The sequence below is a fragment of the Balaenoptera physalus genome (genome assembly GCF_965194825.1).
Source record: "Balaenoptera physalus genome assembly, chromosome: 2".
In the NCBI taxonomy this organism is placed as follows: Eukaryota; Metazoa; Chordata; class Mammalia; order Artiodactyla; family Balaenopteridae; genus Balaenoptera; species Balaenoptera physalus.
The window spans coordinates 174,899,928-174,914,308 of NC_138883.1; the positions used below are offsets into that span (position 1 = coordinate 174,899,928).

The 14,381-nt window shown below is 46.5% G+C and overlaps 1 protein-coding gene and 1 long non-coding RNA gene across 2 annotated transcripts in view; both read left to right on the plus strand.

Moving 5' to 3' along the window:
* LOC309656471 overlaps nt 1-14,381 on the plus strand; it is a 518,263-nt gene that overhangs the window by 343,961 nt on the left and 159,921 nt on the right. The window lies entirely within an intron of this gene.
* VIM (vimentin) lies at nt 714-8,474 on the plus strand. Its single transcript, XM_082452905.1, has 9 exons — nt 714-1,426; nt 2,085-2,145; nt 4,575-4,670; nt 4,765-4,926; nt 5,453-5,578; nt 5,946-6,166; nt 6,618-6,661; nt 7,208-7,293; nt 8,112-8,474. Exons 1-9 carry the CDS (start codon nt 864-866, stop codon nt 8,151-8,153), a joined length of 1,401 nt encoding a protein of 466 aa, XP_082309031.1. The 5' UTR covers nt 714-863; the 3' UTR covers nt 8,154-8,474.

Genomic DNA, 14,381 nt, shown 5'->3' on the forward strand with positions numbered 1-14,381 from the left:
GACTCGCCGCCAGTGACTCAGCGACCCCACCCATCTCCCCCGGGCTTTCCTCGCAGTTCCCGCCGTCCAAAGCCGGACCCAGCCCGTCAGGTCCCCGAAGAGGACTCTCCAAGACTAGAGGGCGAAGAGAGATGGGGCCCGACCGATGCCCCTTCCGCAGCAGGCGATGCGCAAGGCTGCTCGGGGGGCTCGAGCCCTGCGTCCCGGGCTGTGCGCGCTCCCACCTCGCGCTCCAATCCCAGACCCTCTTTGTTTCTTTGTCCACGCCTTCCGATCTGCTGGAACCCGCACTCCCCCTCTTCCTGCCCCTTGGCCCGCGGGTCTCCCCACCCACCCGCTCCCTGCGGACCGCAGCCCCGTTGCTGCGCGCCCCTCCCGCGCCGCTCTGGCTCGGTGCCCGGGACCCCTCCGGTCCAGTCCCGGGCGGGTCCCCCCACCACTGAGCGACCCCGCCTTTTTCAGCACCCAGAGGTGAGCAGAGCTCGGGCTACCATCAGGAAAGCCCCCGAAAGTCCCAGCCCAGCCAAGAAGTAACCGAGACTGTACCCAGTCCCCAGGGCGGAGGACGGGGGAGGAGGAAGGCTCCAGGGCGCCCCCGCCCTAACCCCCCGCCCAGCCTTCCCCATTGGTTGGCGCACTCTGTCTCCGGGATGGCAGTGGGAGGGGACCCTTCTTCCTAACCGGCTTATAAAAACTGCGCCCTCGGCGGGGTCCCGTCCTCTGCCACTCTCGCTCCGGGGTCCCCGCGCCAGAGACGCAGCAGCGCTCCCTTTGCCCACACCCACCGCGCCCTCGCGCGCCTCTCCTCCCGGAGCCAGCCCGCGCCACCGCAGCCGCCCAGCCCACCGCCGCTCTCTGCAGTCATGTCCAGCAGGTCCGTGTCCTCGTCCTCCTACCGCAGGATGTTCGGCGGCCCCGGCACCGCGAGCCGGCCGAGCTCCAGCCGGAGCTACGTGACCACGGCCACTCGCACCTACAGCCTGGGCAGCGCGCTGCGCCCCGGCACCAGCCGCAGCCTCTACGCCTCGTCCCCGGGCGGCGTGTACGCCACGCGCTCCGCGGCCGTGCGCCTGCGGAGCAGTGTGCCCGGCGTGCGCCTGCTGCAGGACTCGGTGGACTTCTCGCTGGCCGACGCCATCAACACCGAGTTCAAGAACACCCGCACCAACGAGAAGGTGGAGCTGCAGGAGCTGAACGACCGCTTCGCCAACTACATCGACAAGGTGCGCTTCCTGGAGCAGCAGAACAAGATCCTTCTGGCCGAGCTCGAGCAGCTCAAGGGCCAGGGCAAGTCGCGCCTGGGGGACCTCTACGAGGAGGAGATGCGAGAGCTGCGCCGACAGGTGGACCAGCTCACCAACGACAAAGCCCGCGTCGAGGTGGAGCGCGACAACCTGTCCGAGGACATCATGCGTCTCCGGGAGAAGTAAGGAGGCGCCCAGGCGGGGCCGCGGGAGGGAAGGAGAGGGGGAGCGGAGCCGCCACGCCCTTGGGGATGTGGCCCGGGCGGCGGCTGCCCGGGGGACAGCGGGGGAGCCGGGCTGTGACTGCTGCGGCGCAGCCCCGCCCTGAACCCAGATCTTTCAAGTTAGCATTTCCCCTCTAGCCCCACTCATTTGCCCAAGAACGCCTGTCTCAAGTTTCAGATTTCTTAAAACTACCGCTTTGTCTGTCCTCGAAGGCCCTTGCAAACGGTGCATGCGATTTCCCCAAACTTTGAGAAAGTTTCCTGCCCCACTCCCCCACGCCCCACTCCCCCACACCCCCCCCCACCCCCGGCGGGCTGCCAGCCCCGGGGCCGTGCAGGGAGCGAGACAAAGGGACTGCAGAGTCTCCTCCGGGGCGGGGTGGTGGCGGTCGTCTCGCAGGTCGTGGTGGCGACCGTGATTGCCTTTCTTCGCGGTGGCCAAGGCCCCGCTAAAACTAGCCGAGGGCAGCAGCAGCCCTAAAAGCCGCGGTCGCTGGGTGCCCGCGGAGGTGGCGCAGCAGCGCTGGTCTGGCGGCCGAGGCGGGGTGTTTGGGTGTGGTCGCCCCGCCCCTGGCGGTTTCCCCGTGCCCCTGTGGTTAACGCGCGCCTGTTTCAGGTTGCAGGAGGAGATGCTTCAGAGGGAGGAAGCCGAGAGCACCTTGCAGTCTTTCAGACAGGTTTGTAGATTCTGTTCCCACTCGCAGCCACCGGACGCCACCCACCCACGCGCCCCACGGGCAATTCTAAAAGTTACTTTAACCCAAGTATATACGTCGTGCCAAACTTCACGTCTGCGCTCCAAGCCCCCTAGTGGCAGAAAGACCACAGTTCGGAGCTGCTCCGGACAAAAACCCTTCAATGATCAAACCGTTCCCTAGGACATAAAGGGAAGTCTTTAACTTTTTACTTTGTTTCAAGATTTTTTTCCCAAGAAATCATTTATTTTCGTTTCATTTTTGCAACACGTTGATATTCTGATCTCGAACAGTTACAGTTTGATTTAGATGGCGGTTTGCCAAAGTCAAGTTGGCTACCTTTTACAAGGCCGCCAAAAGCGCAGTTCTGCCCTGTAGTTTCAAATGTAAAATGTATTGGAGGATAAGAAACTTAGTTTAACTGGACTTAAGCCAGCAAGTTTCTTTTCTTCGCTGCAAGTTCTACTGTGGCCCTAAGGTTAGATAGAAGTATCCCTATGCACAACTATTTTGTGACCTAATAAGGGTGAAAAGGAGCCATCTGTCCCCTTGGCTGAAAGGTATTAATGGTTTCTACAGGCTTCACTATGGAATGTAGATACAGACATCCTGGCAAGTGGGGCCATTCTGGCCGGAAAGAATAGAAGTCTTTGTGTTCCCAGAGACGCTTTGCAACAGGCTGCATTCTTACTGACTATGTAATGATGCAAGCACCGTTCTAATTGGACACAAGTATTTGCTAACATCCGTTATCTAATATCTGGCCCAGACTCCCAAGTATGTGATGTGAAGGGTTCTTAAAGCTACAGTCATACCTCACATGTGGAAAGGCCTTTGTTTTTTGAACCTTTGCATTCTTTAGCATGTTCTCTCCATAGGCATAAACCTGAAAATGAAGAATGGGATTTTAAGTAAAAGGTTTTCTTGCTCCAAAGATAGATGGCCTTAAATGATTTTTAACTTAAAATTGGAATCCCAAAGCAGGAAGAGTCGCCAGCATAGTTGCATTCTCCTGAGCACTTACTGGGATGGCTATAAAAGCTCCTTCAGACGAACAGTCTAGAATAACATTTTGAAGCAGACATTTACCAAATTAAACACAGCAATGAGTAGTTTATTTCAGTCATGGACCATTTCTGATCATCATGTCTGTAATGTTTTCTACCCCCAGTAGTAACCTCATATAAAACAATATTAGTATAAATTGTCCCTATTTAGGGATGAGGTAAAACCCCTCATATTCTCTTCGAAGAAGTAGAATGACACATTGAACTTTTTTATAGAGAGTAGTAAATCATCTTGTATATCTTTTGTAGGGTTTAACAGCAAGCAAAAATGAAATTTTTTCCCCAAGCCTGATCTTTTTTTATCACTTATTCCTCATTCATTTTTCCATGAAGTTGATAGAAGCATGTCAATATTTTAAGACTGTAAGGCTATAAACTGTACTCCAAATATAATTGATTACAAGATAAGAGGTATAAAAATCCTCATGACATTCCCTTAAGGGGAAATTAAGTCTTTGGGATGTAGCAGTTTACAAATGGTGGAAACAGAGAAGTTGACCAGAGCAGCAAAAATTTTACATACAGTTAACCCCGTATGCATTTTGATCAGTCATTCTGAAACAAGCTAAGGAACCAAACTGACACAGTTGTAAGTGAAAAAGATGTGGACACACCCTTGTGGGATGAGGTAGGGGAGTTCCGGGGAAAAATCTACCAGAGAAAGCAAAGCAAATACAGTTCAGGGTTACACTTCTTGTTCCTTATTTGCCTGAACTACGTTCTTGCCAGGGCACATCCTGAACTGGAGTATAAATCTAGCCTTGTAACTTGAATGCCAGATGACTTGCTTGGGATCCCAAGGATAAATTTCAAAAGATTTGAGTCGGGGGGGCGGGGAAAGAGCTTATGTACTATCTGCTGAAACTTCTGGAGCACTAATTTGTTCTGCACGTTCTCATGTACACACGAAGTTGTGAAACCTGACCAACTCCCATTATCCTACTATGCCATGATGTGAACCCCCCAAAATGCTGTGGCATTGATTTTCTAGATTTAAAAAAGTAATAGAAACTTCACTGATATAATGTGGATTCAATAATAATTGATTGACTGCAGCCTGCCATGTTGGCATACACTTATTTATTTATTTTAAAATTGTCTACTGGTCACCTTGAGTACCACTCAGCGGACCACATTTCAAATTGGTTAATGAAGAAAAGAAAACAGAGTATGTTGTAGCACTGGGTGATTGACAAACTTACTCGAAGGTTATAAAATCCGTCAATGCCCGTCTGTATAATAAAGAGCCATAAGTTCCTATAGTTCACTGGAAATGAACACCTGGGGTAGGCCGCAGACTTCAGCATCCTCCTTCAGGCGCTGTCTTTCCTCTTTTCGAAACAGGATGTGGACAACGCTTCGTTGGCACGTCTGGACCTGGAGCGGAAAGTGGAGTCCTTGCAAGAAGAGATTGCCTTTTTGAAGAAACTCCATGATGAGGTGAGAGCAGTCACAGTTTGTGAACCATCGTGGGTGAAGCTGCCCCCGCCCCCTGTACTCGGCACAGCTGACCTTCTGTCTTTTCTCTCCTCAGGAAATCCAGGAGCTGCAGGCCCAGATTCAAGAACAGCACGTCCAAATCGATATGGATGTTTCCAAGCCCGACCTCACGGCTGCCCTGCGTGACGTCCGCCAGCAGTACGAGAGCGTGGCCGCCAAGAACCTCCAGGAGGCTGAGGAATGGTACAAGTCCAAGGTGCGAAACGAGCGAGTGTGGCCAGGACGGAAGAAAAGCGTTCTTTTCTGAAAACGCTCTACCTGCCTGCAGTGATTCCTAAGTACCTTTTCGCTGCCAAGTTTAGCTGGCTTTTCCTCCTGCGCGAGTTTTATCTCTTGCTGCACCCTCCCCACGACTCACAGCCCCTCCGTTAGAATAGCAGACGCCCTTGCCACTGCCCCGCTGTCACCCTCCTTGCAGGTTACCCCCTTGCCCTTGACCTCCACCCTTTGAAAACGAGGGAGACAGAGGGAATTTCTACTTGGAAATCTCCACATTGGCCTTCCACCTCATTTCCTTTGGTTTTCAAAACAAATTAGGCGTATCCTGGGACACGTTGCGATTTGAGCTTTGAGCGTAAAAGTTGGTTGGTATCCTGCCTTATTTTCGTATCTGTCTTGTTTGCCATCTTTAAGCCGTGTCCGTCATCCAGGCCAGGTAGAACCTCAGAGGACGTGTGGACAAGGCACGTGGGTGACCCAGGTTTCTGCTTCCTCCCTGACAGTTCGCTGACCTCTCCGAGGCGGCTAACCGCAACAACGATGCCCTGCGCCAGGCCAAGCAGGAGTCGAACGAGTACCGTCGGCAGGTGCAGTCCCTCACCTGCGAGGTGGACGCCCTCAAAGGGACCGTGAGTATCACAGTGCAAGGAGAGAGGGCCGGTCACCAGCTTGGACCCACTTCAGGTGGCCAAGCTCGGGGTGCTTTCGGGAGAAAACTTTGTTCAAAGGGAGAAAAATTTACATTTTAGTCCAAAGACAATGAGTCGTCAAGACAGATTCAAAAAGAACTTGGAGATCCCAAGGTTTTAGTTTACCTATATTATTGCTTCCACTAGGAAGGGGACTTGGTACTTGTATTTTCCGCTGAAAATGGGAGCGTTCCCCATTTGCTGCTAGGGGAAATGATTGCAAACGGTCTGGAAATGGTTGGGGGGATAGCTCTGCTTGTTTGTTTCTGGGAAATAACACCGGCGGCCTTTCTCATCTCTCCTGCAGAACGAGTCTCTGGAACGCCAGATGCGTGAAATGGAAGAGAACTTTTCCGTAGAAGCTGCTAATTACCAAGACACTATTGGCCGCCTGCAGGATGAGATTCAGAACATGAAGGAAGAGATGGCCCGTCACCTGCGTGAATACCAGGATCTGCTGAATGTTAAGATGGCTCTGGACATCGAGATTGCCACCTACAGGAAGCTGCTGGAAGGAGAGGAGAGCAGGTAGGGAACGGGGGCTCGTGGGAGTGAATGCCAAGCTGCCCTGGGTGAGGTATCACGCCCCTTGCTTTCCATGCATCATCTCATTTCATCTTCAGAGCCTTTCTTCAAGGTAGCTATTTACCACTTTTTACAGATGAGGAACCTTCAGTTCAGATCTGGAGATGTGAGTTCCTTGTCCTAGTCAGTTAATCAATATCTGAGCTGGGATTTCAACCTACGATTGATTCTGTGAAAACCAAGAGTCACTCTGTCACACCTCCAGCCCCTTGGAGAAAATGCTTGGAGTAAAATATTTAAATGTACTAATGAGACCGATCATAGGTAAATGCTTCTGAAGCGAGTCCCTCATCTGTGTATTGTAAATCTTCTTATTTGATGAAAATGAGAAGTGTATAAATGTATTCCTTGTTGTTTTCCAAAAAATTTACTGTTTTTCTTCACCTCTTTCTAGGATTGCTCTGCCTCTTCCAAACTTTTCTTCCCTGAACCTGAGGGGTAAGTATTTGATTGTCCTTCATGAAGTATTTTATTTTATTTTTTCGGCTGCACTGCGCGGCATGTGGGATCTTAGTTCCCCCACCAGGGATCAGACCCAGGCCCCCTGCAGTGGAAGCACGGAGTCCTAACCACTGGACCGCCAGGGAAGTCCCTATGAAAAATTTTAGCAGCTTGTAACCATTCTGTTTATAAAGCACTCATTTTTAAAATGATACTTGAAAAATGCCATACAAGAGAGAATTCTCTTAAGATAGGCATAATTTTCAAACAAGTACTGTCTTACATTTTCTACGTCCAGTTAAAGTGAAATTCCATTTTTTTCCCCTCCTGTTGGAGCATACACTAAAGTCGTCCATCTCAGCCTGATGCTACAGTGTTGTTAGCCTCTGGGTTTTAAAACAGGTGATAGTCTTTAGAATTATTTGGGGAATAGTGCTTTAAACAATCATGAACAAAAAAATCATAATTCTTTGGACAAAATTGTCTCTTTGTCGTTTTAAAAATTTCACTTTTACTCATTTTGGACCTGTTTTCGTTATTCAGAAACCAATCTGGATTCACTCCCTCTGGTTGACACCCATTCAAAAAGGACGCTTCTGATTAAGACGGTTGAAACCAGAGATGGACAGGTTGGTAACTTTATATCGAAATGCGAGTAATTTCAGACAGGCATGGATAAAATTTTAGATCAATAAGTCTATCTCAGATATAGCTAGCTAATTTGGGAGGTTTCAGTTTCACTCACGCCTCCTAAAAAGAGAATAGGTCTCTTCTTCCAGCACTACACACAGCCATCTAATTATTTGGCTCCTAGATGTGAAGGTGGGAGAGTAGTCTGCCTTTGTCTAAAATTAGTGATTTCCTTTGGTGCTTGATTGGAAACAGGAGTACCGCTTCCTTAAGTTAACTTCCTAAACTAGTTTCATTAGACTGCCTCAATAGCAGGAATGTTTTGATCCTGGACATATGGCCTCCCCTGGACACTCCTAGACCCTGTCATGATGTAATACAAGGACATGCCATATGATCAAGTAGTTTCTCATTACCTCTCTATGCCAGGAAAGAAATGGTCAAAATGTATCGTAATCTTCATGTAATCTTCCCTTGCACATAAAATGTACTTGCTGTACATTTTAATACGTTTTCATTGCTTTTAAACTTTGCTGATTATTACAGCATTCTTCATAAATACAGTATTTTTTAAGTTTATTTTTTTAAGTCATAACATTCTATCAGATACATATTTTGCCTACCAGTGAAGTGTGTCTTACATATGTATCTGTCCCTGCTCGCTGTGACCCTTGGTCACGCAGAACCAACGTAATCTTCCAACTTTTACAATAAATTATATGCCTTTCCTAGGATTTTTCTTTGACATGCTTTATGGGGTAATTTAATCGTTAGTATGTAGTAGTATATTTGATTTGAGTTCTGTTTTTCTTAACAGGTTATCAATGAAACTTCCCAGCATCACGATGATCTGGAATAAAAACTGCACGTACTCCATGCGGCAAAATACTACCAGTGAGAATAAAAAAGAAATCCGTATCTTAAAGAAACAGCTTTCAAGTGCCTTTCTGCAGTTTTTTCAGGAGTGCAAGATAGATTTCAAATAGGAATAAGCTCTAGTTCTTGAGAACCAACACTCGTAAAAGATTTAGAAAAAAAGTTTACAACATAATCTAGTTTACCGAAGACGCCTTGTGCTAGAATACTTTTTAAAAAGTATTTTTGAATACCATTAAAACTGCTTTTTTCCATCAAGTATCTGACCAACTTGTTTCTGCTTCAATAAATCTTTGGAAAACTCTTTTGGTGTCTTGCTTATTTGATATCTAAACAATTCTCTAAATTTTATGACAATATATGTTTTGGTTAAATATTTTTTGATCTTATTGGTCAAATTCCCACAAAATCAAGGTTAGGTTAACTTGAGAAATTCAACTTTATGCTTGAAGCGTAGCTCTTAATTTGGCCATTTTAGACAGACCTCGCTTCTTTTCAATTAAGTTATTTTTAAAATTCATAAATAGATGTTATATAATAAAATAATTTGTAGACAAAATGATGCTAGGTCTTTTCATAAAATGAATCCAGCTGGGTCCATGTCCCTGTGTGATTTCAGTTCTAACAAATAGACCTCCTAAAATTAAAAAAACTTTGACTAAAATGAAAACTGCATTTTGGCATGTGCAGCATATACGTGGCACAAACTCCACTACGGGGGTTGAAGTGTAGGGCAACATCCAGGATATAACGGCCGCATCTTCCATTAGCAAGATGCAGAGAAATGGGACAAGTTCATTTAGTTCCAGCATGGGAAACTACCCTGCTTTTCTGTGTGTATATCTATACCTATATGTGATACCTAAATCTATATATTAAAGACTTGTGCTTTGGGGGAGTGATGTTAGACACAAAATAAAGGAAAATCCTTAGCTGTTCATTGGGAGGTGAAATTAACACACGTGAGTCATGTGGTAAAATGATGCTAGTCTCTGATCAGCTTTCAAAACCTAGAGCAATGAGAATGAAGTGCTGTGGTCATGAAAACCTTCCTACAGGTCACACAATGTGAGCAGAGTTGAGGAAGAGGGATAAAGTCAAATAAATGCAAGAGGGAGGGTATTGCCTGGAAGCAATAGAGTTTTAATGGCCCAATGTGTGTTCTGGGGGGAAATTTCCTTTGAGTAAGAAGTTCCTAGACTTAAGTCCCAATTTCCTGTATTACTAGGATTCCCTCTCCTCCAGGAATGATGTGGTAGGCATTCCTTGTTTTTTGTGTTTTTTTTGCGGGGGGGGAGCCACGCAGCACCTGGGATCTTAGGTCCCTGACCAGGGATCGAACCTGTGCCCCCTGCAGTGGAAGCATGGAGTCTTAACCACTGGACCGCCAGGGAAGTCCCTCCTTGTAATTTTTAAGTGTTTGCATCTACCTCTTGGTAGAGTTGCTCAGGGGAAAGTAAGATGGTTTACACTTAGTTTAACTAAATGCCAGGCACTGTGCTAAGTAATATTAGTTGTGATTTTCATCATTTTTGATACTGTGGGTACCACATGAGTAAAGAAAGAATTGGCCCAGGGAAGTGACCCCTAGTCAGGGTAATTTGCGTCCTAGTTTGCGTAGGATGGTCTTGGTTTATGCTTACTTATTAATAACGCCCCCTTTCAGACTCACAAGTGTACTAATTTGAACAACAGCTTCTATCTGGTCATCCTACCCTTAGCATAATCTTTTTTTTTTTAAATTAATTTTTATTGGAGTCTAGTTGCTTTACAATGTTGTGTTAGTTTCTGCTGCACAGCAAAGTGAATCAGCTCTATGTATACCTATATCCCCTCTCTTTTGGATTTCCTTCCCATTTAGGTCACCACAGAGCACTGAGTACCTACCCTTAGCATAATCTTACAGGAAAGGACATTCCTGCTGAGACTCCTTGAGTGGTCATGCACCCCACCCTCACCCCACCCCCATATTTGAACACTGATGTGTTAAGTTACCTAATCAGCATTTGCCAGAGCAAACATCCGTCCCGGGGCTTGGGCTCCGAAGAAACTTCTAGTTGATTTTTGGGTTTGTTTTTTGTTCTTTAGCCATTTTCACCACATTCCTCTCAGCCTCCCAGTCCTATTACTCCTGTCTCTTCATCTCTACCCTACCTTTGCCTTACGAGGATCATCCAGAGAAGACACTGGCCCCGTATTAGTTTTCTTCAAGCATATAACCCTTCATTATTAAAAAAAAGAAAGGAAGAACGAAAGAAAGAGGGGAAGGAAGGAAGGAAGGAACGAAGGAACGAAGGAAGGAAGGAAGGAAGAAGGAAGGAAGGAAGCTATAGTTCCCCCCTCACCCCTCCTCCCAGGGGAAAAGGACCCAAGATGACAAATTCTGCCCAAATACTTTGAGACTAGTGGGCTCCCCTCCCTTAAAAATTCCATACAGCTCTTTCTAAAATCACCTCCCTGAAACAAAAAAGATGAGCTTGCCTCCCTTATCTGCGACTGTCAGAAATTAGCCCTTCTGAAAAGCCTCACAGGGCCCCGCCTCGTAGGAATTCAAATCTATTTAAGTCTTTTAAATGTTTATCTTTAATTACACGGCTAGCATTTTCCTTACCTGCCACTTTGAAAAATGAATAAAAAGAAACGATGTTCTCACCACCTATGGTGAAGTAAAGATGAATGCTTGGTTCTTTTATGTATAACACTAATCCCAGATTAAAGGAGATTAAAAAAAAAGTAGGGGATGGGGAGAAGAAAACAATGACATAGAGTGTGAAGTCTCAAAAAAGTTACCAAGGGGACGGTGCAGTCTGTGGAAATACTGTGAAAATTAAGTCCTGCTAAGGTTTCTCCGTCGTGATAGATGGACGAGGTGGCTGGTGACAGAGACAGACGTCTGACTGAGTTACAGCGTGTCTATCGTGAGGTCCCCCTTCCCATGACCAGCCTCTGACAAAGGCGCTGGGAAAGAAACTCTCCTTTCCAAGGCTGTGCGACTAAAGGAGGAATTGTGTGTGGTGATGGGGGACGGGTGGGAGGACACCAGCTTCCCCTGGTCTTTTCCTGAAGAAAACAAGGTTGAAGCAGACCCTATGCCCCAAAGAAGGCTCTCTCCCCAACCTGCCAGGCTTTAGCTAAACAAAGGGTCTCTATAAATCCGCTGGGGCTGCCATAACAAAGTACCACAGACTGGGTGGTGTAAGTAGCAGAAATTAATTTTCTTATAGCTCTGGAGGCTGGAAGTCCAAAATCAAGGTGCTGGCAGGGTTGGTTTCTCCTGAGGCCTCTCCCCTTAGGTAATCTCTTCTTGTAAGGAAACCAGTCACATTGGATTAGGTCAAATGACCTCATTTTACCTTAATCACCTCTTTAAAGACCCCATGTATTTCCAAATACAGTCACATTCTGAGTTAAGACTCAACACACAGGTGTGGGAAGGGGGTATGGGGGACATGGGGGCAAGGGACACAAATTCAGCCCACAACAGAAGTCACAGTTAAACATTTGGAGAACATTCTCCTTGTCTGTACTTGAACTAGGTCTGTGATGGACATTTTCAAAAGGCCGTAAGTTTGCAAAGTCACTGAAGGTTAATACACTGCTTAAAGGTTTGTGGCCATTCGTGACTGGTCAACTTCTCTGTTTTCTTAAATCCCCTCTCAAGGTAGAGAACAGTTTTGAGACAAATGCTCTGGAGACTTTCTCTACACAGCTACCCTGTAAGGCAAGTATTTCTTTTAGGGCATGGTGGGAGGTGAGCAGACAGCCATGGAAGGTTCTGGGAGAGTCATAGGCTGCTCTCAGATGAAGATTTTCCACAGTCCAAGAAGACCAGTCTAAACGTTCGAGTTCCCCGTATGTATCAGGCACTGTGCTGGGTGTTGGCTGGACAACCACAGTCTGCTCCTTTACTGAGTTCATAGTCTCCCAGTCTCGTTGGGGAAGAACAGTGCTATGGACTGAACGTTTGTGTCCCCCCTCCAATTCATATGTTGAAATCCTAACCCCCCAATGTGATGGCATTAGGAGGTGGGGCCTTTGGGAGGTGATGAATTAATTAATTGCGGGAGGTAGTTCATGAGGTGGAGCCCTCATGAATGGGATTAGTGTCCTTTAAAAAGACACAGAGAACTTGCTTTCCTTCTGCTCTGCTCTCTGCCCTGGGAGGATACCAGGAGAAGCCTACAAAGAGAAGCAGGCTCTCATCGGACACCGGATCTGCTGGCGCCTTGATCTTGGACTTCCAGCCTCCAGAACTGTGAGAAGTAGATTTCTGTTGTTTAAGCCCCCCAGGCCACGGTATTCTGTTACAGCAGCCTGAACTAAGGCAAACAGGGGATGTTGTGTACGAGGTGTTGGATGCATCTTACTTCCCAAATGTTGCAAAGAGGCTACACAGGTCACTTCAGCTCTACTCAGGCTGACCTAAGGTGGAGAAAGTTCCTGTTCTGTCCTTGGCATTCAGACCGTGGCTTCTAGGCCTGACAATGATCAGAATTCAGTAACGGGCCTCTGTCTCTCCAGAATATGAAATTTTCTCTATATTTTCCTTTATTTTATCACATTAATTGTAATTATTTTTTTTTAAATATTTATTTTATTTTTTATGTTTTTAAATTAATTTATTTATTATTTTTTTGGCTGTGTCGGTTCTTAGTTGAGGTACATGGGATCTTCATTGTGGCATGAAAGATCTTTCGTTGCAGCGCGTAGGCTTCTCTCTAGTTGTGGCACACGGGTTTCTCTCTAGTTGCAGCACATGGGATTCTCTCTAGTTGTGGTGTGCGGGTTTTTCTCCCTCTAGTTGTGGTGTGTGGGCTCCAGAGTGCATGGGCTCTGTAGCTTGTGGCACGCAGGCTCTCATTTGAGGCATGCGGGCTTAGTAGTTGTGGCACGCGGGCTTAGTTGCCTGGTGGCATGTGGAATTTTTCTTCCCAGGCCTGGGATCGAACCTGAGTCCCCTGCGTTGGAAGGTGGATTCTTCACTGCTGGACCACCAGGGAAGTCCCTATTACTTCTTAATGTTTGTTTAAAGGTCTTTGTCTGCTCATGTCAATATGTGGATCACGTGTGAATTTGTTTACAGTGTCTGTTTTCTCTTTTGGTTTTTGATTATTTGGTCCTTTTCTTTTAAGCACACCTCATAGTTTTTTACTGCATGCTGACCATTTTAAATGAATGCTTGTTTAGGCTCTGGACAATGTCTTCATTCTCTAAAAAGGAAGAATAGTTTTCTTTTTACAGGCAAATAGAGTACCAGTGGGTCACCTTGATCCTGGTAAGGGTTAGTTATAGTTTTTGTTAGGTCTTGTCTATTTTAACTCCATTATCTTAGTACTGGTCCTCACCTCTCAAATGTGTTCCTTAGCCCCAGGATAGGACATTTCTGGGTCTCAGCTACAGTCTGGATGCATTTATCAAAGCCCTTCCACTTTGGCAGACACTCTAGTCTGCTCAGCTTTTAGTTTCCTTGCTACTATTTTCTGCTGGGTTTCTTGGAGTCTCACCCTGAACCTACACAGCCTAGGAGGTGGCCAACAATTTGAATGCTTCTCTGTCAACTTAGCCTAGTAAGAATATTGTTTTATGTTGAGCTCTCTCCCCCATTTAGAAACTGCCCTCGTGGAAAAAACCAAGTGAATGTGGATTTCACCTTGGAGTCTTTGCTTCTCTGAAGGAATATAGCCCTTAATCTCCATTCTTGACTGTATTGGTTGCTCTCAAAATAATTACACAGTTGCGTGCATGTTTGTGTCTGCTCGCGTGTGTATGTGTGTATGTGTGTGTTCCAGCTGTTATAGTTGTTTTCATGGAGTAGACAGGTATTCAGTTATCAATTACCACTATGAACCATACAATTATAAAACTCAGCAGCTTAGAACTACAATTTATGATTCTGTGGGTTGACCAGACTCAGCTGGGGAGCCTTTACTTGGGATCATTCATGCAATTGCCGTCAGGCGGTAGCTCAGGCTGGGGTCATCTGAAGCCTTCACTGGACTTGACATAGAAGATGACTTCTTCACTCTTAAGTCTCTTGCCTCAGTGTTCTTTGCCTTCTTTCACTTTCCAGATATTGTCTCATAATCCATGGCTTAGGTTTCTCGCAGCGTGGTCTGAGGATACTTATACTTCTTACAGTTTGACCCACTGCTAAGAGGCAGGAAGCGGAAATATCCAGGTTTGATAAGGGCTATGTCTGTAAATAACACAG

Coding starts and splice junctions, on each gene's coding strand:
- VIM (XM_082452905.1), top strand. CDS start 864: ATGTCCAGCAGGTCCGTGTCCTCGTCCTCCTACCGCAGGATGTTCGGC. Junction 1,427..2,084: donor ATCATGCGTCTCCGGGAGAA/GTAAGGAGGCGC, acceptor CGCCTGTTTCAG/GTTGCAGGAGGAGATGCTTC. Junction 7,294..8,111: donor TTGAAACCAGAGATGGACAG/GTTGGTAACTTT, acceptor TTTTCTTAACAG/GTTATCAATGAAACTTCCCA.